We start from the raw sequence: 26,501 nt of genomic DNA, 5'->3' as shown, positions 1-26,501 counted from the left end.
GAAATGGTGTTTGCGAATTCTTGATTCCAATTCTTGCCAAATATTCTGTATGGGATTTAAGTATGGAGATTGTGGTGGTGTTTTTATTACTTCAGGACAGTTATACAGCAGCCAGAGTCTAATGTTCAAAGCAGTGTGCGTGGGGTCATTGTCCTGGTAGAATTTAAAATCGTTATGAAAGTTCAAGTTTCGTGCTGAAGATTTCAAATTTTGATTTAAAATATTAATATACTTGTACTGATCCGTTATACTGTCAATAAAAACAAGAGTACCAACTCCAGCGGACGACATACACCCCCATACAATAAGCAATAAGTCCTCCACCACCATGTTTTACTGTTGGCACCAAGTTCTGTTTTCGAAATTCTTCCCTGGGTTTTCTCCACACCAAGATTCTACCGTCAGAACCAAATATATTAAATTTACTCTCATCAGCATGATACTGAAGCATGAACTGGATAATCAGAATTCTTATTTATGTTGGATTTTGCGGAAGCCAGTCTGAGTTTTCTATTCTTTTCACTTACGAAGAATTTTTTCCTGGCTGCTCTACCGTGATATCCAGCAGATCGAATTACTCTTCTAATAGTCTCAGGTTTAACAATTACTCCATAAATGCCTGTAAATCAGCAGCAACTTTAGAAGCACTCATTCTTGGATTTTGTTTTAATATTTCGAACGATAATTCGCTTTATTCCATTGGATAGCTCTGATGGTCGGCCAGGTCTTCTTTTATCCTGAATCATATGATTCTTTTTATATCGTTTAATGATATTGTAAACTGTTGAATGACTCAAGTTAACTGTTTCAGGAGTTTCTCTAATAGATTTTCCACGTTCAATATGCAAATTAATAAGTAATTTTCGAATTTCAGGCAAAGTTTCTTTTTGTTTAGCATTCATGGCTGCACAGAGCTAAAAAACACAAAAATTCCAAAACAAACTGGAGAGAAATACTGCAGACGATTTTATAAATTATTACCAATTGCTTTTGAGTAAAAATAAAAACCCAAAAAAATATTTTTATTGTAGTACGTAGTAGTATCTAATGGTGTCCCATCACTTATGCGAGCCATTTTTTGCTCCGTTCTAAACAATTGTATTTTTATTAAATTAATATTTTAATATTTTGAGAAAATGTATGTTATGTAATAATTGTTACTAAATTTAAGTATGAAGCACACCCACAAAAAATGTTTACATGTTTTTTTAATTCATTTTATTACAGTTTCCTTTTGTAAAGCACAAGTGTCCCATCACTTTTGTGAGACACTGTATATCTAGATTAATATTTATTACACAGAAAACACATCTTTAAAATAAGGCTGATACCAAATTAGTCATTATAACGTTATATTATTAGCTTCTCATTTTTGAAAATAAGTTATCTTAAAATACCAGTTCATAAAAGAAATTGAATTTATTTATTTTATTTAAATACTTCTCTCAATATGAACTCGTAAAAATTCTCAAAAATGTTTCATTGTTATACATTGTTGTACAATTGTTAATGTCGTTGAAGGATTTCAATTAACCGAACACAATTACGATTCGTGTTTAGAACTTTTAAAAGAACGCTTTGGAAAACCAGAGAAAATTATAAAATCGCATATGAATAATCTTTTGGACATAGAACCAGTTAAAAATTCTTCTAACTTAAATGCACTAAGAAGATTACACGAAGCTTGTGAAATAAACATTCGAAGCTTAAGTAATCTAGGTAACTTCAGGTTCGTACGGACACTTGTTAAATCCGATGTTATTGAAATTATTGCCTCATGATTTGATTCTCGAATATCACCGAAAGCGTGATCCAAAAGAGGAATCTGATGTTATAGGTTTATTTGCGTTTTTGAAAAACGAAATTGAATTCCGTGAACAAACGTACGCAGTTAACAAACCGGAACGGAAACTCGTTCCATTGAATGGAAAGAATAAAAACTTCGACAAACGCAAAAGTAATTATAAATACACAAACAATAAGTTTAAAGTTAACCCCTCTTCGGCGGCAGAATTATTAGCTCCCGTAAAAGAAGAAAATTGTATTTTTTGCAAAAATAACACACATAATAGTGAAAAGTGTAACATGAGTGTAAATGAAAAACGAAATGTACTGAGACCACAAACTCAATGTTATGTTTGTCTGGCTCATGTCTGAAAAGTTTAGAATTAAAATAAGATTAAATAAATGTAATGAAAATTTGTCTGTGAAAAATGCATCAGATGTAAATTCTTTGAACACTTCTGTTTCTGAAATAAATGTATCGTCATCGGCTATGAAATTGCCAAAGTTAAATATTCCAAAATTCTCAGGAGATGCAGGAAAATGGTTAGAATTTTTTAACAGTTTTCAAGCTGCGATTGATCAGAAGCAAAGATTGAAAAATTCGTATACTTGAAATCATTATTGATAGGGCAAGCATATAATGTCGTTGAAGGACTTCAATTAATCTAACACAATTATTGTAATACAAAAGTTTCAGAAGTTTTGAGAATGTATGGTACTCAGTATAAGTTAACACATATTATTTTTTCACAAGTTTTTAATCATAAGCTCATTAAGCAAATTGCAAGTATTTGTTAGGCGCAAATTTTCATGAAATAATTGCAGTTCTTTTAACAAAATTATTTATCAGATATAATGTTTTTATTATCAGATAACACAAGTACACCACGAAGAAAATAATTACTACATAATTACCTTTAATTAAGAAACAACGTAAATACAAATCTGAATCCTCTTCCTATGAGAGCATAAGATTGCAAATTTTTGCATGAACAGGAAGAATGCATTCTCATCAAAACATACTTTGTTTAGCATGAAATAAACACGAAAAATAATATATCCAGCATGTTTCTTAAGTTCTTGTACAATTTTAAAAGATATTAGCTTGGTAACAGGAATACACTGTAAACCACGCATGGAAGCTTTATTTGTACCGTTTTACATTATTTAAAATTTTTCATTTTTGAGACACTCCATTGTCTTTAAGCATGTAAATCAACTTTTGCGCTTCACAGATCAGATGTTGTAAGAATGGTATCTTTTTAAGCCAGTGGATTTGTAATCCTCTTAGGCAAGAGGATTGTTCTGTCAAACTGTCTGCCCGATCTGAATTTAATGGATACATTCAATGGGAATATGTAAAAAAAAAAAAAAAAAAAATGCCAATCTCTGAATGAGCTTAGGGTTAAGATACCAGATGTAACACATGAAATCATCAAACACAATCTAATGATTGATTTGAATGAAATGAATAACTGGTTTGCAAAATGTGACACGAAAGGTTATTGTCACACTGAATCTAAAGATGTGCTACAGCACAACTAAACCACGATTCAAAGTAATAATAGGAACGAAGTTCACAGTTAATATTGAGGACAGCTCAGAACGCAAGAGGGAAAGAAAAATAAACTACACTGCTTATCATAAATTAAGGAAAAACAACAAAAATAGCGATAACTCCCTCAAAAATAAGCCAAACCGTGTAAAATTTGAATATGTTGCCAAGTAAAATAAACTGAGTAAAACTGCAATGTGCAAATTAGTGGCGCTGCTTTCGGAATACGTCATCTGCGAGGAGCATACACTGCGAGGACTATTTCTGACATCAGAAATCTGAGATAGCCAATTCCTAACAATGACCTCCAGGCATCATTTGCCTGCAGAACTGGGATGGAGAGCTATTGGGAGACTAGAGGCAGGACAAAGTCAAACAGAAGAGGCCAGATGGCTAAATGTGAGTCCTTCTCTGGTTTATAGACTTTTCAAACCACAGATTCGGCATCTAGGAGGTTCAGCCAAGGACGGCCAATTGCTACGACGAGCGCCGATGACCGATATTTGACATTATGTGCACGCAGGGATAGAACCGTTACTCCGACTCTTCTTAGATCTTCCCTTGCTGCAGCCACCGGAAGGTTCGTGTCAACGTCAACTGCGCGTAGAAGGCTTCACGAAGGTGGTCTGTATGCGAGGCGACCAGCCATTTGTGCGCCGCTCACGTCACGCCATAAGAGGGACCGTTTTCAGTGGGCACGACATGTTCACTGGACGCCTGATCAATGGAAGGCGGTTCTCTTTACGGATGAGCCCAGGTTTAGTCTAGAAAGCGATAGTAGGCGTTATTTGATATGGAGAGAACCTAGAACCCGTTATCATCCGTGAAAACATTCCTGAAAGAGATGCATTCGGAAAAGGCAGAGTCTGTGTTTGGGGTGGCATCTCTTTAAGTGGACGCACAGACCTCTATGTCTTTCCAAGGGGAACTGTGAATGCTCAGATTTATAGAGATGACATCCTTGATGTTTATGTGCGCCCATACGCCGGGACAACAGGTGATACTTTCCTGTTACAGGACGACAAAGCAAGACCACACAGAACTCGCATAGTAGATGATTATCTTCAACAGGAAACTATTATGCGCATGGAGTGGCCAGCCCGATCCCCGGACTTGAATCCTATCGAGCACGTTTTGGATGCTTTAGGGAGACGTCTAGCTGCTCTCAATCCGCCCCCTCAGACCCTTGTCGCGCTTGCAACTGCTTTGCAACAGCAATGACTCTTGCTTCCTATGGAACCGATAGACCGCATAATTGAAAGCATCGCACATCGCTGTATGTGCTGTATTGCTTCTAGAGGCGATCATATTCCATATTGAAGGAATTATTATATTCCATATATTATTATATTCCATACTTTTCCTATAGCAAACTGACACCTTCGATTTGTTCATTTTATACATGTGCTAATTTCTATACTACCATATTTGTCTGGTAATTTCCTTTTATGTTATTTGATACCTTACTATGTGTTGTATATTGTAGGTAAGTTTCATTAAATTCTACGTGTAACGTTTTCAGTAATCGTGATTTTTGTGATTTTTCCTTAATTTATGATAACCAGTGATGAATTAACAGAAATACATTACTGACAATTCACCGGAATTTTCAAAAAGTTTAATCTGGAGAATAAATTCATTTAATTACGTAAATTAAGTTGGCGTTCAAAGTAAGAAGAAAAAATATAGAAAAATATACATAGAAAAATAAACGTCATTAGAAATGAAGAATGATAAAGGCACCTTTTTGTCTCAGAAATAGTGAAGCGTAATATAGAAAATTTCAGTAATGACAACGACAATTTTCATATATATACTTACTTGATCTGCTTCCAAGTCAAATTCAATCTGACTAGTATCTATAGGTTCATCTGCCTCAATTGAATTTGGTTGCGACAAATCGTCAGTTGGACTCGGAGGCGGGGATGGCACTGTGTCGATCTGTATAGTTGGCAACCTCTATATGAAAAAAATAAAGGAAGATAATAAGTATTAAATCAGCTAAATATAAGAAAGGTAGTTTATTAGAATTATACATTTCCTACGCATCCCTCCTTTTAGCCTTTAATCCATAGTCAGGTATAAAAGTATTACCTAGGACTGGAATTAGAAACATGGACGTTCTCTTCGACGTAAATAACCTCCTCTTATTCATAGAGCCGTTGTAGCCTGTATGAGCTGTGAATAATTCTTATTTAAGGAATATTTAGAATATTCGATCTTGAAGATGTGACTAAACAATGGTAGCCATCCGGAAATGTAATTTGATCGCATGAAGACCTAGATCTGATGAAATGCGTAATAAGTCATTCACCTTTAAAAATGTTTTAATTGATCGTTTAACAATACCTAATGTATGAAGTATTTTACATGACAAAACATGCAGCGGTTACATGACGTCTTGCAGCGATTTCCTACACTACAGGACGTTTATTTATGTCAGAAGCATACTTCCTTCTCCCATTCTTATACACTGACTACCAATAAATATTTGGACACCTATGCAAATGACGATATCTGCAGTCCTAAGGTACGTCACGGACTCCGCCGGTATATATCGTGTAGGAAACAGTATCGGCTTTAGTCGCATGCAAGATGCCTCGCAGTTCGGAGCTCTCTGATTTCGAGAAAGGTATAAATATCGGGTATCACAAATATGGCCGATCCTCAAGAGACATATCTAGCGATCTGAAGTACCCAAAATCGACAGTGGCCTATGTGATTAAGAAGTGGAAGGTGAGCGGTGATTGTCGGAATGTGCCCCGAGTCGGCAGACCAACGAAACTGGGAGATAGAGACCGACGAGTGCTGTCCAGAGAAATTCGAAAGAACCGCACCCAACCGATGGCCCTCATCCGCGAGGAGTTTCAACAGGCATCCGGAAGTATTGTTTCAATGAATACCATCCGTAAGGAAGCACATCTGCTTGGTTTTCATGGTCGCGCTGCTGCGCTAAGCCTTTGATCACAAAATCCAACCGCACTGCTCGGTTAATGTAGTGCAAAGCACATCGAAATTGGACCGTAGATCGGTGGAAGCGGGTTCTTTGGAGTGACGAATCAAGGTTCACCCTTTACCGTTCGGATGGCAGGGTCTGGGTTTGGCTTCTACCTGGAGAACGTCTCCTGTCAGAATGCATTGTGCCAACAGTCAATTTCAGCGAAGGTGGAATTATGGTCTGGGGGTGCTTCTCCTGGTATGGGCTGGGACCCTTGCTCCCCATTCATGGCAAGCTCAACTCCGATGCCTACTGCATAATTTTGGATGACAATGTGCTTCCTACGTTGTGGCAGTTTTACGGGTTGGACCATTGTTACTTTCAGGATGACAATGCCAGTTGTCATGTTTCGACGTTAACCAAGGCTTGGTATGGTGCCAATGGAGTTCATCGAATGGACTGGCCTGCCCAGAGTCCAGACCTGAACCCTATCGAGAACCTCTGGGACGAGTTGCATCGCGGAATTCAGGGGTGCACTACCTGTGCAAAATCGGTGAAGGAACTTCTATGTCTTCTCCAAGCCGAGTGGAAGAAAATACCACTAGCTGTCATACAAAGACTTGTGGAAAGTATGCCGCGGAAGGTCCACGCTGCAATTACCTCTCGTGGAGACTCTACCAACTATTGATTTTGAATAAAATTAGTTTTTCTTTTCTATCACAGGTGTCCAAATACTTATTGGTAGTCAGTGTATAAGAATACAGCCCATGGTATTTGAATCTGCGAATGTAACACACATACGCGCGCACATACACATACACAAAACAAACAAAAGCAAGAGAGAGAGAGCGAGAAAAGTTTGGAAAAGTTTGCCGATTTTTTTTTTTTTTTGAAAAATTATGCGTTATGCATTATCAGCAGAAAAATATTAAAGAAATTAAACTAACAGCTATAGGAATTTAAACAGCTCATTAAAATATTACTGAAATTTTAAAATTTAACTAAAGAATATTTTACAGTTACGAGTTACAAAAGTGTTTCCAGAAGGTGGTTATTAGTTTCAATAATAAAAATCATATTAAGTTGAAAACTGCAGCGTCGTATACCTTATGTAAAATAGGAAGATTCCTGTTATGCAAATTAATAAACGGACAATTCTTTAATCTCATTCTAACGCTACAGCTTGGTTTCTGATCTGCAATAAATTCGAATATTTAATTTTTACGACTTGTTATATACATATGTATAAAAATGATTTTCAACATTTTCAAAAATCTTTATTTATTCTTTTCGTTTTGAACCAAGAAAGAATCTTTTCAAGTCTTTCTACAGTCAATCTTTCTACAAGTAGTTCTACCATTCTGCCAACTGCAAATCAAAAGAGAATAGAATTTAAACAAAAATGTAGTAGCTTTAAAAAAAAAAGAACAAACAAAGTAAGTATTCTGTCATCGCAATTCATCCACATTTGAAACTTCTTTTAGTGCACACTTCAGCTGAGTGGATGAGTTTTTGTCAAACACTTAACATAGTCCATCCAGAACTTAAAAAGAAAGCATAAGAAGTCTGTAATGCATTTTCCTCCTTCAAAATGACAACTTCTAATGTTTTCATATTCTGAATTTAATTTCTGATTTTCGTACATAAAAATTCTCAAATGGAGCAAAAGACTATCGGTAGGTGGCGTTTACAGACGGAACGCCTTCATAGCACTGCATGTCATTACCTATATCTAGGGTGTTTCATATTAAACAGGATAAAAATAATAACACAGTGTAATATAACACTGTAATTGATTTATTAAGCCGAAACGAATCAATTCTGAAACTACACTCATGTCCATAAATTAAGGATAATTCGGAGTCACGCGGAAATCGAACTCTAAAATAAATATATCACCTGTAAAATAACTACACACATCTTCAAGAATCATATGCAAATTTCAGGAAGTAACCAGATGACACCGATGGTACGTCACAATGACGAGAGTGTAATAGAGTGATATATAAGGAATACAGGCAAAGAAGTAAAATTGTTCGCAGGTGCTTTATAAGCACTTCAGTGCAATAACCGAATAGTTATGACACAAAGGACGCATTTGGATGATTTTTTTTACGTAGTAGAATTATCGGCCGTCTGGAATGGGGGCGTACCCAACTAGAAGTATCAGACAAACTTGGAATTGCCCAGAGTGTCATCTCCAAGCTTTGGTAATGATTCCAAGATGATGGTGAGTAGACGTTACAGCACAGGTCGCCCCAGAGTTACAACGCCGAATGAGGACCGGTATTTGGCAGTTACTGCCAAAAGAAAAAGGCGGAGCACAGCCTCAGACCTATTTCGTCAGCTCTCTTCAGCTACTGGTACGACTATTACAAGGCAGACCGCGTACAGACGCTTAGGGCAGATTGGTCTATATGCTCGTAGACCTGTCAGATGCGTTCCACTTACTGAAACTCACTGTCGCCTGCGGTTAGCCTGGAGTAGAGAGCATGCATTGTGGACACCGCAACAGTGGGATTGTGTGATGTTTTCCGACGAGTCCAGATTTAGCTTGCAGTCTGTTTCTCGCCGGACTTTCATATGGAGAGCTCCAGGTACCCGTTACCACCAAGAAAACATCATTGAACGACACCGTTACGGTGGTACAGGAGTGCTCGCTTGGGGTGGACTTATTCTGGGTTCCAGAACTGACCTGCATGTTCAAATTGGAACCATGACAAGCCAAATCTATCGGGACGTCATTCTGGAACAACATGTACGTTTGTTTCGGGGCGCCATGGGCGCACAATTTGTGTTTATGGATGACAACGCCCGTCCTCACCGTGCAAACATCGTAAGCGAATGCCTTCAGTCGGAGGATATCACCCGTATTGACTGGCCAGCATTCTCACCGGACTTAAATCCAGTAGAGCACGTGTGGGACATGCTTGGCCGACGAGTTGCAGCCCGTCAATCTCCTCCTACATGTCTACCGGAACTTCGGAGAGCATTGCGTTTTGAGTGGTGTAATATCCCCCAAGATCAGATCGATAATTTGATACTCAGCATGCCTAGGCGTTGTACGGACTGTATTGCATCGTCTGGGAGACATACACTGTATTAACAATCATACCAACCATGTAATATTGTTTTTTTGTAAATAGGTGTTTTTTGTAATTTGCTCCAGGGAGAAAAAATCGCTATTTTTGTTAATAATATCAAACATATAGCATCTTTTTTGCTCTTTACCTTTTGTTTAATAAATAAGCTTTACAAATCAGTCAAATTTGTTTTGCTTCTAACTCTTCCTTTGCTTGATTTTGCATTATCCTTAATTTATGGACATGAGTGTATAATCATACAAGTTTTATCTGGCAAGAGCAAAATGTATTCCGGTTTCGAAATCGCCAGCAGAAGCACTATTAATCAAAATGGGGCCATATATGCAGGAGAAAGCGCACAGTGTTTTGGAATACCCAAAACATCGTTGTGCTTTTGGTCCTTTTCTTCTTCGCGGAAAATGTGACTAACGGGGGCAACTACCAAGATATGCTATCAGAATGGTTGATTCCTCAGCTGTACTGACAGGCTCGCAGTTTCATTTTGAAGCAAGACGGTGATCGACAACATTGGCATAGAAAGAAAGGTACTCCAGTACCTGAATGATAGTCTACCCCATCGCTGGATTGGCCGTGCCAGGTCAAACGATTTGCCATTGCATTGTTGGCCACACATCTAACGGCTAAGTCCATCTAAGTCACACATCTAAGTCCTCACATGTAACGGCTAATTTTTGCTATGAGATTTTGCTAAAGACAAAGTGTTCATGACTCCATTTCCCCAGGATTTACAGCAACCGAAGCAGCGGATAACTGAAGGGCTCGTATCATAAACAAAGGATACTCTATCACGAGTGTGGCAGGAACTCAAAGATATTTACCGTGTCACCAGAAGAGCACACATTGAAAATATAAATAACTTGGATATGTATAGTATTACTTTAAATTTGTTTTATCAAAATAAAGTGATTTCAACACTGTACAGTCCACCCAATTGTTCGGGACAGAAATCTACTTCAGCATAAAGATGATACTTCAGCATAAAGATACTACATCTGCATAAAGATGTGCCCGTACCTTTAATCAGGTCAAATTTTTAACTTAAAAATTAGGCATAGAAATTGTATTTTCTATAGTAATCAGAGTAGAAAAAAACGTTTCTTGCATTGCAATGCCTCGGCTTTAAAGTTTCCCGCAGATTTACTAAAATTGCTTTTTTCCAAGTCAGAAATTCATCTGCATAATGGTGCGGGCACCTTAATGTCTGCATAATGTAACGGGCGCCTATATACGAAGCACTTTTTTTTTTTTTAAATACATAAAATTTTAATTAAACACACATGTTTTTGAGTAAGATGGGATATAAAACTATGAATTTAAGTGGGATTTTATAAAACGTTTCTTTTACATATAGGCAATATTTAGTAAAATTTTAGTGAACATTTTCATTTACGCCAGATCTACTAAAATAGATTCTAATGAATATGCTTCAATAATCTTTACACAGTATATAAATAACATACTTACCTGTGTTCTGTAGCAAAACGCAAGTCGTTATTAGATAATCAGTACAAACGTGCTGTGCTACATTTTTTATTTTCGTGTGGTGATTCTGCAAGGTTTGTAGCGATAAACATTAATAGTGTACATGGTGAACACACTATTAGTGTAAGGACTGCCCAGAAATGGTTTAAAAAATTTAAAGTTGGAGAAACAGCATTGATACATGAGTGTATAATCATACAAGTTTTATCTGGCAAGAGCAAAAAATGTTCCGGTTTCGAAATCACCACTAGAAGCGCTATTAATCAAAATGGGGCCATATATGCCCATTTATGCCATATCAAACGATTAATTCAGAAGTTTATAGTAAACAACTTTGCCGTCTAAACTCAGAAATGACCAAAAAACGCCCAAGCTTGGTGAATATCGAGAAAGTGTTGAAACGCTAGACCGCATACGGCTCAAAGAACGCTGCAAAAAATGAGTGAATTTAATTGGGAGCTTTTGTCACATCCTGCTTACTCCTCAGATATTGCCCCAAGTGATTTTCACTTATTTCGTGCCTTACAAAATTTTTTACTGGAAAAAAAATTAAATTCTAAACAGGATGTACACAATGAAGTTTCAAATTTTTTTTTTTTTTTTTTTTTGCATTAAAACCAGAGTCTTTCTACAGCAATGGCATAAAAAAGCTGCCTGTAAGATGGTGAGATATTCTAGATAATGGAGGAAAATATATAATTGATTAAAATGTTGTGTTTTTTTATATTATTTAAAAATTTACCAAAAAATGCGCACGAATTTATGGACTGACCCAATAGATTCAATTCTCAGGAGAAAGGTTCTACGAATTATAAGAAAAATAATGTAATTACTTAAAAGTTCGTCTTGGATCTTGCGGAACTTCGATTATTGATGATGTTATTGTATTACGATTGTATTCGATTATTGATGATGTTATTGTATTACGATTGTATTCGATTATTGATGATGTTATTGTATTACGATTGTATTCGATTATTGATGATGTTATTGTATTACGATTGTATTCGATTATTGATGATGTTATTGTATTACGATTGTATTCGGTTATTGATGATGTTATTGTATTACGATTGTATTCGATTATTGATGATGTTATTGTATTACGATTGTATTCGATTATTGATGATGTTATTGTATTACTATTGTATTCGATTATTGATGATGTTATTGTATTACGATTGTATTCGATTATTGATGATGTTATTGGAATACGATTAAGCATCATTTGTAAATCGTACAAAAAAGCGAGAAACATCAGAAGCAAAAAAAGTATGCTATTTAAATTCCATCAAAAATGTCTATTTAAATGCGTGAAATAAAACTCCTGCTCCTAATAAATACCGATTTTTCACCATTTTTCTTCCGTCAAGGAGATAAATAGTGCGCAAAATGTTTTTGATAAGTGTCACATCAAGCGCAGCTTGATTTTGCACCTGAAATTCTGCCCGCCAGCGGCCGAGCGGTAAAGTCGTTAAACACTGATAGTTCGGTTCGCCAGTTTCTCTAAGAACGTCCTCCAGGAAGGTATGCATTCTCTTAAGCAGATAGCCCTCGAGTGCTTTGCCATAATCAAGTGAACCATAATGCACGAACTCGAAATATAATTTAAGTCTAATGATAATGGTAGGGACTCTAAGAGAAAATATCCAAGAACACTTTTGGAAATTCGAATCTTAAATTAGAACTATAGTAACTCTATAAAATAAATTAATGAGAAAGACATAAAATAATTCATAAATTTTGTTCATTTTAATGACAGATTTTTTTAGAATTTATTTTAAATTAAAAAAACTTACGTTATTTCATATTAAGATGTATAGCTAGAGAAGCTAAGATGGATAGCTACTAGCTAAGAGGTATACTTATTTTTAGCTAGGTAAGGAAAAAAAAAAAAAAAAGAAAAAAGTGTGAAATTTTATTTATTACTAAATTAAGTCCATTTTTGCCTCTTTTCACTTCCTTGTACGAAGTAAACAGGAAGTATTGTAATCACGAAAAGTTTCAGGCAGCATATTTCAACGAAAATATCCATTTTGACCGCTATCGAATGCAATTTAACGATGTTTTTGCGTGATATTTGTACGTAAGGACAGAATAAGAGACTTGTTTCCTCCAAAAAATTATAAAACTGCTTTAAAATGAATTCTGAAGAGAATTTTTCGCGGCGTCTGTACGAACGTATGTACGCACGTACGTACGTACGTACGTATCTCGCATAACTCAAAAACGAGCAGTCTCAGAACTTTGAAATTTTATATATAGGACTGCTATAACATGCAGATGTGCACCTCGTAGTTTGGTTGCAATCGGCCGCACCAAACGTATATAAATATATTTATATATAGATCCACTATGTTACCCGGCTCAGTGATCTCAGTTTCTTTACTCGTATATGTTTGTAAATTGTACATTTTTTGCTTTAAAAATGATTGAATTATGTTGTTTTCATCTTCCGGTTAAGGGTTTTATGCCTTTAGTAAATTTGTATGCAATATTTTTAGAATTATCGACAATTTTAAAGTTGTTTAAGTGCCGTTAAGGCTTTTTTTTATGGCGGCCATTGATTGTTTACATTTGAAACAGCAGACTTGGATTTGTTGCCAATCTAGAGAAACTTAGCTTCGCAACAACAAAGATAACGCCTTCATTTATTATTGCCAATTAAATCCTGCTTAATCCTTTCTGGAATTTTTTCGAGGAAATAAGAGTTGAAGATTCTTCGAAGATACTTCGTAACTTTTAATATAGATATTTTGAGGTTTTATGTATTTTTGCCTTCTCGCGAAGTGAGAACTGAATTAATTGAATGAGAAATACGCAATCGTCTGTGAAAAACTGTTTTTCTTTTTTTTGTTTTATTTGCTTAATTTCTTTTATACATCATTCTAGCTTTATTATTTATTATAGTATTTGAATAGAACATGTGGCAACGGTTAGATAATTCTATTCTTTAAATGATATAAATTTTGTGCATTATGAGTTATAATATGAACGAAATATAATAGTGTTAAGTTAATCTAACGCCAGAGTGTCGCTATGGTAAACAAATACTAGAGTGAATTTTAAAGAATGCATTTGTGGTTTATGCGCTGTCGGGGGAGTAGGTATGTATTTAGGTGTGTATTTAATTATGGCAAAGCACACTAGGGTTATCTGCTTAAGGGGAGGGATGCCTTCGTGGAGGACTTTCTAAGGGAAACTGGCTCGTATACACGTTACACATGGGGAAAACCACGAAAACACCCATGAAGCCAGCCCGTTCGCGGGAGTCGGCGAAGTAGAATTAATTCAATCCAATAAGTTTAAATGAAATGCAAGAAAAAATGCGGATAATTTAATATTCCGTACAAGGAAGTCATGTGGTGTACACATCAGATTTTTTTAATTAAAGACTTTGTTATATCACATTTGCAAGCACAAAGGTTTTTATTTCTTGTTCTTTTTTAATCATTCAGAGATATTTATCTCCCACTGGTTAATATATGTATAGAAAATACATACGAATATTAAGACAAGGATTTGCAGACAAAGTGCAATGTTTTTGTCTCATACAGTACTACATACATTGCCTCATACAGTTTCTCATTAATTTATTTTATAGAGTACTAAATGTCTGTGATATATTACAGATATTAAATTTTCCATTTCAAGTCTAGATTATCTTAATGAGAAAATTTTTATTCTCTTACAAAGGTATTTTCATATCGTACTTTTTAAATTTAAATACAAATATATTATGTTTACAATTTAACGCAACATCAAACAATGACGATAATGAACACAATTTTCTCTATATTATACATAAATAATAAATTTACTTTAAAAAGTTGCATAAAGAAATATAAATATAATTTAGTATGTATATTTACTCCACATTTCGACCAATCAGTAAAGATTTGAAATAACGTTTAGAGGAGAATGAAGTAACAAGACACAAGTGTTGTGTATAACTCGTTAGCTAATTTAACTGATATTTAATTTTGTAACTGATTATCGTTGTAACCGTTTTATTCAAATTTTGTAATTGGTAACGATTAATATTTATTAATTTTTGAGGAGAAACTTATATTTAATCTCTGTTTGAAAGTTCATAAACACTAATCATTACCAATTACCAAATTTGAGTAAAACTAACTAACTAATCACAGCACTAATCAACTCCGAAATGAAACACCAATTAAATTAGCTACAGAACAGAAGAGAGAAGAATAAAGCACAATATTACCTTTCTCAAGCTTATTTGTTGCTTCATAATATAAAACAGATAATTTAAATTAAATATACATGAAAAATATGTTCATTTACGTCGAAAAACCTTAAAAAGTGCCTCTTTTTTTAAAAGAAATGCTAGCAAACAGGAAAAGGATATTAGTATTCACAAAAGACACAGATAGAACAAACATAAAAAGCAATAAACATCATGTTAAAAACAATTTCACAGAAAGGATGCTATTATTGAATCATATCTAAGCAACATATGGTATTACACAAGCGAAAACAAAACGTAATGCAAAGGAAGTTATAATACGGAAGGAAATTATCTTTAATAAAACTGATGAATTTTAATAAAAATTTAAATACTTTGAAAACAGGGATACATAATAGAAAGCAAAAGAGACTAATTAATTAAAGAAGACAAAAAGAACATGAATAAAAGAATAGATTTACGGTAACAGTATCAGTCAGTCAGGAATAAAATACTGTAAATAGTTGGCCAAATTTTGAGATAACTGTATGCTGTCATACATACATATTTTGCTAGGAAAAAAATGCAAACTTTATAAAACACTTTGTGCACAATGCAAATAAGAAAATGTTAAGAGAAGGGGGGAGGGGAAGTGTCATTTAATAAATGAACATCAGCGAAGCATTTTCCAGAAGTGCACCTGAAATGAGAGCCTGGTGCAACTTTTACCACTAATATCATAATTACTTCAGTTTTTCAGCTGGAATTGGAAACGACTCGTTTATCTCAATCAGAAAACCATTATAGGACATTTTACAAAACAACTGATGTAAAATTGCCATAAAATGACAAGATGATATCTTGCATAATTCATTGTTACAGTTAAATTTCTTCCCCAATTACGTTTCGGTTTCACTTTGAGCCTTGATTTATTGAGCTATAAAAAAGGTGCATAGCACTGTTATGAGAACCATGCAAAAGTATCATTACCTAACATTTTCTTTTCCAGATAAGTATCATAAAATGTGACATGATTTATTATTCACTAAAAGTGCCAGGGCGAACAATTGGTTCTTTCTTTGTTATGTGATTTGATTTCTTCTTTTTATACTGATATCCATGGTCATAAATCAAGACTTATTGGTCGAGATTACATCTTACCAGATTAGGAAACTGAATACAATATTAGCTGATATACAAGGTATTTGATAGTCAGTATCTTATTTTAAAAAAGCTAACCCACATTTCCTTCTTTACACCGTTACTAGAACTTGTATGAATTATAAATCAATATCTGTAAATGTAGTGGATATATTAAAAAATAGTGTAAATGTGACTTGAATAATGATTCATGATTACAATTCAAGTATGGAAGGTTAAATAAAATTAGAAAATAAAATAAAATTTTATTTAAAAAAAGTTTCAAGAAAAAAAATTTAATATGAAATGCTTTTCACTACCAAATTAGTTATAATAACAAATAAATAAATAAGCAAAAAACAAAAAATTTTCATACAATCAAAATTATTCAAGCTATCATTCATCAAAATTTTTGAGGATCATAAAAATGCTGCTAAAGACACTTACACAAATTAAGTTTGCAAATACAGATTTACATTTTACGTTAGAAAAGCTTTAATATGTATGAATTTTAATGATAACTTGTGAAATGCTGAAAGTCTTATATTTTCTTTAATCTCATAGAATTAATTTTTATTTTATTTCTGAAACTGCTGTTTAAGTTCTTTTTACAGAGTGAAAGACATTTAAGTCTAGTGACAATTTTCGATATCACAAAATAAGTTTTAATTTAAAATGACATTTATCAGGATGAGAAACAACTTAGCAGGCAAATAGCTTATATGAACATTTAAATTTCATATATATTTTCATTAAAACCTGTCAGATAACCAAATTATTACACTTTGAATGTTTATCCCTATTTGGTTAATTTCTTAAAATGAATCCACGGATCTAACACTTATTTGAATACACAGCGCTTTTTCCTTTGTATATTCATAAATTTACATAATTTTGTAATATAAGTTTTGTTCTTCCTTATTTGCAAATACTAAGAAACGGAGAACATAAAATAATTGATAAACGTGTTAATTTAATTTTCAAGCAAAATTAATGTTTGTACAGTAGTAGAGACATTATTTATTTTTTGGAAGCAGGCAAGATGAAAAAGGAGCAATTGCCTTCTCCGCGAATCGAACCACGAACTTCTGGAATACCAGCTCAGCGTTCAGAACCACTACACTACAAGGCACGCTAGGAAGGCGGGAGAAATACCCTATATACTCCCCTTTTTAAAGGGCGACTGGGGTTTTTAGGGAACCCAATCACCAAATCCTGGGGAGAAGAATCATCATCCAACACCCTTTTTTTAGTTCGGGCGCCACTTGTAGAGACATTAGGTATTTTTGGAAGCAGGCAAGATGAAAAATTAGCAACGCCTTCGCCGGGAATCGAACCGCGGACTTCTCAGTTACGCGCTGAGTGTGCAGACCACTACACCACGATGGCTCGCTAACAAGGCGGGAGGAATACCCTACATGCTCCCCCTTTTAAAGAGCGACTGGGGTTTTTAGGGGACCCAATCGCCAAATCCTGGGTGTGGAGAGACTCGTCATCCAACACCCTTTTTAGTTCGGGCGCCAGTGTAGAGTCATTAGGTATTTTTTGGAAGCAGGTAAGATGAAAAATGAGCAATTGCCTTCGCCGGGAATCGAACCACGGACCTCTGGAATACCAGCCTAACGTGCAGAACGACTACACCACGAAGGCAAGCTAGGAAGGCGGGAGAAATACCTTATACAGTATTGCTTTGTTTGAATTTGAAATAAAGTATTAGTACCAATTTCATTCACCTTAACGACTTCTGAGAACTGCAACTCTAGTTCCTCAACTGAAATTGATATATGTACGGAATGCCTATGTAACTGTAACTGTAACTGAAGATATATTTATAACTCGCCACTGAGTAGCAGCGACGATGACGAATGCAAAAGCTTAATGTTATGACAATTTCTTTTTCTTGTCACTTTTAATCCATGTCAATAAATCGTAGTTTACTAATAACTCGATGAAACTTAGCTATGTTTTCTATGTATATGTATATACATAAATATTATAAAATTTATCTTGTTTTACGATCATCTAATAGTGTCCATACTCTTGGTAGACACTAAGCAAATTATCTAAAATAACAACTGAAACTTGAAAAAGGTGTAAAAGACTCTTTTATTTAAAACTCAAAAGAGAAATGTGGTGCTTACGAGGTCAGCCAGCACCTATGGCGAGATAACGTAACATTAAATTCAAATGTAAAGTTAAATTTAAGTAAGCTAATAAATATCTCACCCCATGCAACCTAATTTGCATTCTGGCGGGGAAACGGAAGGGAGAAGTAACAGTAAAAATACAAAACATAAAATAACTGGTTAATTAATATAAAGGAGCCTTACTACATATATAATTATAATTTCTTTTGCATTCTTCTTCCTTTGTTTGTATATGAGTTAATTTTTTTTGTAGGTTTTGTATATTTTGAGGTTTTAGTATTTCACATTTCTTTAACTTTTCTGATTTTGGTTAATTTTATATATTTATAGGGAATTTTGAAATTTACTGACATTCAATTTCACTTCGTTTGGGTCTTTGCGGACTTGGTTCCAAATTTCTTACTTTTTGTTTATATCTATATTTATATCTATCTAACTAGCTATCTAGCTATTAATCTCTATATCTATTATACCATAAAAATTACATTACGTGGCATTTATTTTCGCAACTGTTGGCCGTACTTATGTACTTCTTAATAGAAAAATTATTTTCAAATTAATTTATTTTGAAAATTATAAAAGAAATTTAATATTAATTTAGAAAGAGATTTCTGACCTTCGTAGATTAAGTGACGAACATTGCTATGCAGAATATCGTGAAAAGCAGTGGCGAATATAATTTTTTGAAAAGGAATTTTTTTCGCAGAATCTTATGGAATTGAAGTTCTAGAACACAGTTACAGGCTTCAGTACTGTCTCATAACCAACGTGTGACATAAAATGCATAAATAAAAATGAAATATATTTCCTGTTATTGAAATTTGTACGATTAATTTGTACGAGCTCGTAACTTTTTTTCTTTTGAGTTTTAAATAAAAGAGTCTTTTACACCTTTTTCAAGTTTCAGTTGCTATTTTAGATAATTTGCTTATGATTCTAAAACAATAAAACTATAGGAGAAATATTAATAACGTAATTGTAGCATTTGAAAATTTAAAAATCAATTGTGTGAAAATTCTTTTGGCATCTAATGTTACACTTTAGTAAATGACAAAATAATACCACAAAATAAGATTAAAGAAGGAAGAAGTCAATAGGGAATTCTTTTAATTTATTTTTGAACGGTCTCTTAAAATAAAAAGCCTTAAAGATGGCAAAATTTCCAAATTTTGAATTAAATATCTCGATAAATTTTTATTTTAAGGAAGCAAATTCTTTTATTGGATGTTATAAGTATACAATTTTACGAAATAATAACTAAAAGGACTGTGGCGACCATATAGTTTTTGGAGGTCTATGTCTACGATCTAAGGTTAGTGATGTATTTATTGCTAGAGAAGTTTTCTTTAATATAAAAAAGATTATTCAATTTAGTAAAAGTTTAGTTTGAAATCCTTCGAGCATAAACGATGCCTGTTGAAGATCTGTAAATAATTTAAGATATTTATTAACATTATAAGTATTTCTGCATATGGTCACTAAAGTTCAAACTGCAGATATTTTTATTTTTAATTACTTTTTAATCTTTCTAACAGCATAGGTTGCTAGTAAAGGTTTTAATTACATTTAGTTCCTAGTCCATATTCTACATCTACTTTAAGCTAAATTTAAGAGCATAACACATCGTAATTGATTTAATTAAACAGGCACTCAGCGTTGAAATTAACATCCTCAGGGGTACAGAGAATGAAGGAATAGTTTACAGTGAGAAATAGAATAATTCACATTTGGAAAACATTACGCGTAATAGCAACGCACGTATCTATGACAATATTAAAATATTCTTTTACTGTCAGACCGGGATAGGATAAAATTACATTTTATCGGAAACAGACTAATCTCGTCACCAAGCAACCAGATAGCAAGAATGCGTTAATTAGTTGCTTGTTTAATGAATAGCAAGTATATTTTTACGTTTACGTTTAAAGCTGACAGCCAAAGAATTTAATTATGAACTCTGTTACCAATGGAGGAATAAATATTTCAATTAGCGAGTAAATAATAAAAGCGGTTCAGTTGCTTTTATTCGGATTTTAACAAGAAATATCTAGAATAAAACATAATCAACCAAAAATTTTGGACAAAGGATGTTTTCTCCAGTGGCGTCTTGTTGCAATCATTGTCGGTCATGTTACATGCTAAAATGTAACATGCAAAAAATGCATTGAACCTTGGTACCCTAGAACCTTTTATTACATTCAGTTACAATTTAAAATATTCATTTACTGGTTCAACAAATGCTAATTCATTATGCGGGGTATCACATAATGCTTTTGAGCCATCCTGTCCGCCAGGCAGTGAACTGAACTAAACTACCAGTGTTTAATGTATATGTTACCGTGAAAAACCGAAATTGGAGAATGTCGACTTTCACCAGAGAATATCAACATTCACCAAATCGATCGAATATTTCTTTACATTCTTGTACATTCGGATCCTCACCGGTGTATTTCGACACTCACAGATATGCTCTGGTGTAGGTCGAAAAGAGAGGAGTATATGTACACGCTGCCATTCCAAAAGGAAGTGTTCCACAAATAAATGCAGTTGTGAAAGCAAGGGCCTTTTGTGCAATTCAAAGTGTCATAATAGTTTAAGTTGTTGCAATAAATAAGATTTGAATCACATAATTTGGTAAGTTTATAACTTCTATTATTTTTCTTTCTCATTTTGAATGTACTGTGTGTTTCAAGTTCTTATATTCTTAAGTTCTTATTCTGAGTCTCAAGTGCGTTTTTTCGCGAATGAATTACGGAGAAGGAAATATAATATTCTTATATGTTCAACATTCACCGGAGTAAGTCAGAAATAAGAGTATTTGGAAAATTTTTCGGGCATACACCAAGCGACTATGTGAATGTTGACATTCTCCAGATTTCGGTGTTTCACCGTAACATATGTTATTCATTTTGTACGGGTGAATATATTAATAAATGTACTTATTTAGTTGCACTTTAGATTAACTTCGTCTATGCCAATATGTTTGTATCCGTGTTTTATAGCCATTCTTCGAAAAGAAATTCCAGTGGTTCTTCAATTAAAGTTAAATTTTGGACAAATTTAGCTCAAATTTATTAAAAATTTTTATTAGCATAAAAATATTAGCTTTTTATAAAATTCAGTCTCAAAATTTTATGTAGTTATATCTAAGAAATTGCTTATCAGATGTCACCTTCTATTACACTTCCAGACATGCGCAGTCTTTTTAATTTCATTCTTCAACTTTAACGACTGCCATTTAAAATCCATAGAAGTGTACAATTTTGGTAATGGAATTAAAATTGCAGATTTATATTTTCATACTAAGAATATCTTGAAGAAACAACCCACAACTGAAAACCTCTAAACTTTGCCGTAAGAATTTCCCTTCATAAAAGAAATAAATCTGAAATTATACGTTTTCCTTTTTTAAAATCAAAATACGTTTATTTCATCGTTGATAAGAAAATAAATCATAATAGTACTATAATCATGTTATCTGTACCACTAAATTTCTACTTGGTATAACAAGTTGAACTTGATTGTTCGGCAACACAGCTAAATTTGTAAATAGTTGCTGATGGCAACAGATATTTGGAATTCTAAGCGGTTGACTATACAATTAAATTTGTATGTATTGGCAGCACAATTACATCTCTAACTAGCTTGATAACTGACGACGGTAGAGTTAAATTCGCAAATGATTGTTGTTGGCATTAGGATTAAATTTGTAACTGTCAGTTGTCACCAAATTTATAAATTTTCAGTAGAACTATGCCTGTAACTCTGCCTAAGCATCTGATGAGAGTACAGACAGCTTCTGCGACTGGCAGCTGTTGCAGTAAATTTACAATTCGTCTTAGCAGCAAATGTCATTTCAGTCAATAAGATAAGCTTATATTAAACTAGAAAAAAACTAAAAAAATCTCTCATTTCAGATGCAATTTCTTAGAGGGGAAGCACAGATATTAGGTCGATAACAATCTGTTAGTGGGGAAGCACAGATATTAGGTCGATAACAATCTGTTATTGGGGAAACACAGATATTAGGCCAATAACAATCTGTTAGTGGGGAAGCACAGATATTAGGTCGATATCAATCTGTTAGTGGGAAAGCACATATATTAGGTCGATAACAATCTGTTAGTGGGGAAGCCCAGATATTAGGTTGATAACAATCTGTTAGTGGGAAAGCCCAGATATTAGGTCGATATCAATCTGTTAGTGGGGAAACACAGATATTAGGTCGATAACAATCTGTTATTGGGGAAGCACAGATATTAGGTCGATAACAATCTGTTATTGGGGAAACACAGATATTAGGCCAATAACAATCTGTTAGTGGGGAAGCACAGATATTAGGTCGATAACAATCTGTTAGTGGGAAAGCACATATATTAGGTCGATATCAATCTGTTAGTGGGGAAGCACAGATATTAGGTCGATAACAATCTGTTAGTGGGGAAGCACAGATATTAGGTCGATAACAATCTGTTATTGGGGAAACACAGATATTAGGCCAATAACAATCTGTTAGTGGGGAAGCACAGATATTAGGTCGATAACAATCTGTTAGTGGGGAAGCACAGATAGGTAGATAATAATCTGTTAGTGGGGAAGCACAGATATTAGGTCGATATCAATCTGTTAGTGGGGAAACACAGATATTAGGTCGATAACAATCTGTTAGTGGGGAAACACAGATATTAGGTCGATAACAATCTGTTAGTGGGGAAGCACAGATATTAGGTCGATAACAATCTGTTATTGGGGAAACACAGATATTAGGTCGATAACAATCTGTTAGTGGGGAAGCCCAGATATTAGGTCGATATCAATCTGTTAGTGGGGAAGCACAGATATTAGGTCGATAACAATCTGTTATTGGGGAAACACAGATATTAGGTCGATAACAATCTGTTAGTGGGGAAGCCCAGATATTAGGTCGATAACAATCTGTTAGTGGGAAAGCCCAGATATTAGGTCGATATCAATCTGTTAGTGGGGAAACACAGATATTAGGTCGATAACAATCTGTTATTAGGGAAGCACAGATATTAGGTCGATAACAATCTGTTATTGGGGAAACACAGATATTAGGCCAATAACAATCTGTTAGTGGGGAAGCACAGATATTAGGTCGATAACAATCTGTTAGTGGGAAAGCACATATATTAGGTCGATATCAATCTGTTAGTGGGGAAGCACAGATATTAGGTCGATAACAATCTGTTAGTGGGGAAGCACAGATATTAGGTCGATAACAATCTGTTATTGGGGAAACACAGATATTAGGCCAATAACAATCTGTTAGTGGGGAAGCACAGATATTAGGTCGATAACAATCTGTTAGTGGGGAAGCACAGATATTAGGTAGATAATAATCTGTTAGTGGGGAAGCACAGATATTAGGTAGATAATAATCTGTTAGTGGGGAAGCACAGATATTAGGTAGATAATAATCTGTTAGTAGGAAAGAACACATATTAGATAGATAACAATCTGTTAGTAGGGAAGCACAGATAAAAGAGGCACTCACCTGTAAACCGCAACCTCTACTTTTTTTCAAAGGAGAGGAGGAGCTACTGTTTCCGTAGCTGGCTTCTTGTGCTGCCTCAGAAGCCAACTTTACCACATTGTCTACCACTTTGGCTGCCACAGCACGAACGCTCTCCGCTTGCTCGTCTTCTTCTCCCACTTCGTCCTGAGCCGCATGAATAAGCAACAACACGTTTGGGTATACAAAAGGTATCGACAGATTATTCATCGTTAAGTAAAAGACAAAAGTACTGTAACAAAGCTTGGTTTTGGTGGAACCTAAAAACGCATTTCACGTTTTTAGCACATTCATCCTTATGGTATATTAAGAATATGTTAGTTGCACAGCTAGTTACAGACAGGACAAGATAGCAGATATATTAAACGCATTAAAAAGTTTTTAGCAACACTTTAGTAAGAATAAAATCTGACTAAAATGTTGCTCCGAAGAAGATCCAATAACGTCCAGAGATTCAAACAGCCAACCCGTTGAGGTGTAAGAAATTTTGACTCTGGATAACTTAACTGTAAAGTTCAACGTGTTCACGAACAACGATACACCTGAGCTCCAGTCCCAATTACAGCCTTTTCATATTCAAAACGAAACCTTTTTTTAATGTTTCTTAATATCTGGTCCATTTTAATTAGTAATCTATGATTATAGAAACGCCCAACTTGCATAGTTTTAGCTCATTCACATATTTCAGACTTACCAACGACAAAGTATTTATAACATATTGACTCGAATAAAAGGAAGACGATGTTTTCCTAAGAAGGCACCTCTGAAAGCTAATATAAGCCTTATATGCGCAACTTGGTATTTAAAAAACATATTAAAGTTACTTATTATTATCCCAAATTATAATCCATAAAAGGATAAGGAACGGGAGACAATTATAATCCAGACAGGATATTCATCTTAAAACGGCATTTGGGCTGAATCACTTTAAAGGTTAGAATTACTTTTCAAATTGTTGCCACCAAATATTATCGCCCAGTTAAATTTAAAGAAACTAAATAGTGAAGTCTCTACGAAAATGTATGCATGTATCTCTCATACACTGTCATTGTGAAAAACAACAATAAATAGAGTAATAAAATTTTGAATAACAACAATAAATAGAGTAATGAAATTTTGAATAACATCTCCACCCGAATGTGGGCACCTGGAAGTCTGAATCTGGAACTTCAAATTTGTTTTATAGTCTATTTCATATTTTGTACAACGTTAACGAATTTTTGATTAAAAAACTCAACAATTTCAAAGCGAGCAGTGGCAACACTATAGGGAATAAACCATTTTTATCTCCAGCGAACGAGACTGTGTATCAGAAACACTACAGATATGCTGTTTTCAAATATTTTTAGCAAAATTAGGCGTTGGGAGCAAAAATATGCTCTCGAAACGTGTATGTGTCAGTAAATGAGAAAAAAAGAACGCCTGTTTGTGTGTAATATAAAATCTGAAAGCTTTCAGACACTATTTTTACTTCCTTGTACGAAGTAAAAAGGAAGTATTGTAATAGCGAAAAGTTTCAGGCAGCATATTTCAACGAAAATATCCATTTTGACGGCTATCGAATGCAATTTAACGCTGTTTTTGTGTCATATCTGTACGTAAGGACTGAATAAAATACTCTTTTCCTTCAAAAAAATTATAAAACTGCTTTAAAATTAAATCTGAACAGAATTTTTCGTGGCGTCTGTACGAACGTAAGTACGTACGTGCGTACGTTCGTGCGTACGTACGTATCTCGCATAACTCAAAAACGAGTAGTCTCAGAACGTTGAAATTTTGTATATAGGACTGCTATAACATGTAGATGTGCACCTCGTATTTTGGTTGCAATCGGCCGCACCAAACGTATATAAATATATTTATATATATATCCACTCTGTTACCCGGTTCAGTGATCTCAGTCTCTTTACTCGTATATGTTTGTAAATTGTACATTTTTTGCTTTAAAAATGGTTGAATTATGTTGTTTTTATCTTCCGGTTAAGGATTTTATGCCTTTAGTAAATCTGTGTGCAATATTTTTAGAATTATCAGCAATTTTAAAGTTGTTTAATTGCCGCTAAGCCTGTTTTTAATGGCGGCCATTGGTGTTTACATTTGAAACAGGAGACTAGTTGTTTTGTTGCCAATCTAGAGAAACTTAGCTTCGCAACAACAAAGATAACGCATTCATTTATTATTGCCAATTAAATCATGCTTAATTCTTTCTGGAATTTTTTCGAGGAAATAAGCGTTTGAGATTTACTTCGTAATTATTAATATAGATATTTTTAGTTTTAATGTATTTTTGCCTTCTCTCGAAGTGAGAACTGAATTAAATAAATGAGAAATACTCAATCGTCTGTGAAAAACTGTTTCTGTTTTGTTTTGTTTGCTTAATTTCTTTTATACATAGTTCTAGCTTTATTATAGTATTTGAATAGAACATGTGGCAACGATTAGATAATTCTTTAAATTATATACATTTTGTGCATTCTGAGTTAAAATATGAACGAAATATAATACTGTTAAGTAAACCTAGCGCCAGAGTGTCGCTATGGTAAACAAAGTGAATTTTAAAGAATGCATTTATTCTATTGTGGTTTATGCGCTGTCGGCGAAGTAGGTTTAATTCATAATAAGTTT

The 26,501-nt window shown here is 34.1% G+C and overlaps 1 protein-coding gene across 11 annotated transcripts in view; it reads right to left on the bottom strand.

The window, feature by feature from the left end:
• The window catches only part of LOC118186305 (uncharacterized), a 444,127-nt gene that overhangs the window by 56,163 nt on the left and 361,463 nt on the right, over positions 1-26,501 (bottom strand). For 8 of the 11 annotated variants that reach the window (XM_085825193.1, XM_085825194.1, XM_085825191.1 and 5 more), the window contains exons 3-4: positions 23,859-24,023; positions 5,162-5,299 (exon numbers count right to left, since the gene is read on the bottom strand). In XM_085825193.1, coding sequence (XP_085681319.1) covers positions 5,162-5,299; positions 23,859-24,023 — 303 coding nt within the window. The remainder of the gene's footprint in view (positions 1-5,161; positions 5,300-23,858; positions 24,024-26,501) is intronic. The other 3 variants (XM_085825199.1, XM_085825200.1, XM_085825196.1) reach the window with 1 other exon arrangement.

This window comes from Stegodyphus dumicola, chromosome 10, assembly GCF_044657685.1.
Source record: "Stegodyphus dumicola isolate Sdum_Otavi_A_Nest chromosome 10, ASM4465768v1".
Taxonomy (NCBI): domain Eukaryota; kingdom Metazoa; phylum Arthropoda; class Arachnida; order Araneae; family Eresidae; genus Stegodyphus; species Stegodyphus dumicola.
This window is presented reverse-complemented; position numbering and strand designations above follow the sequence as displayed.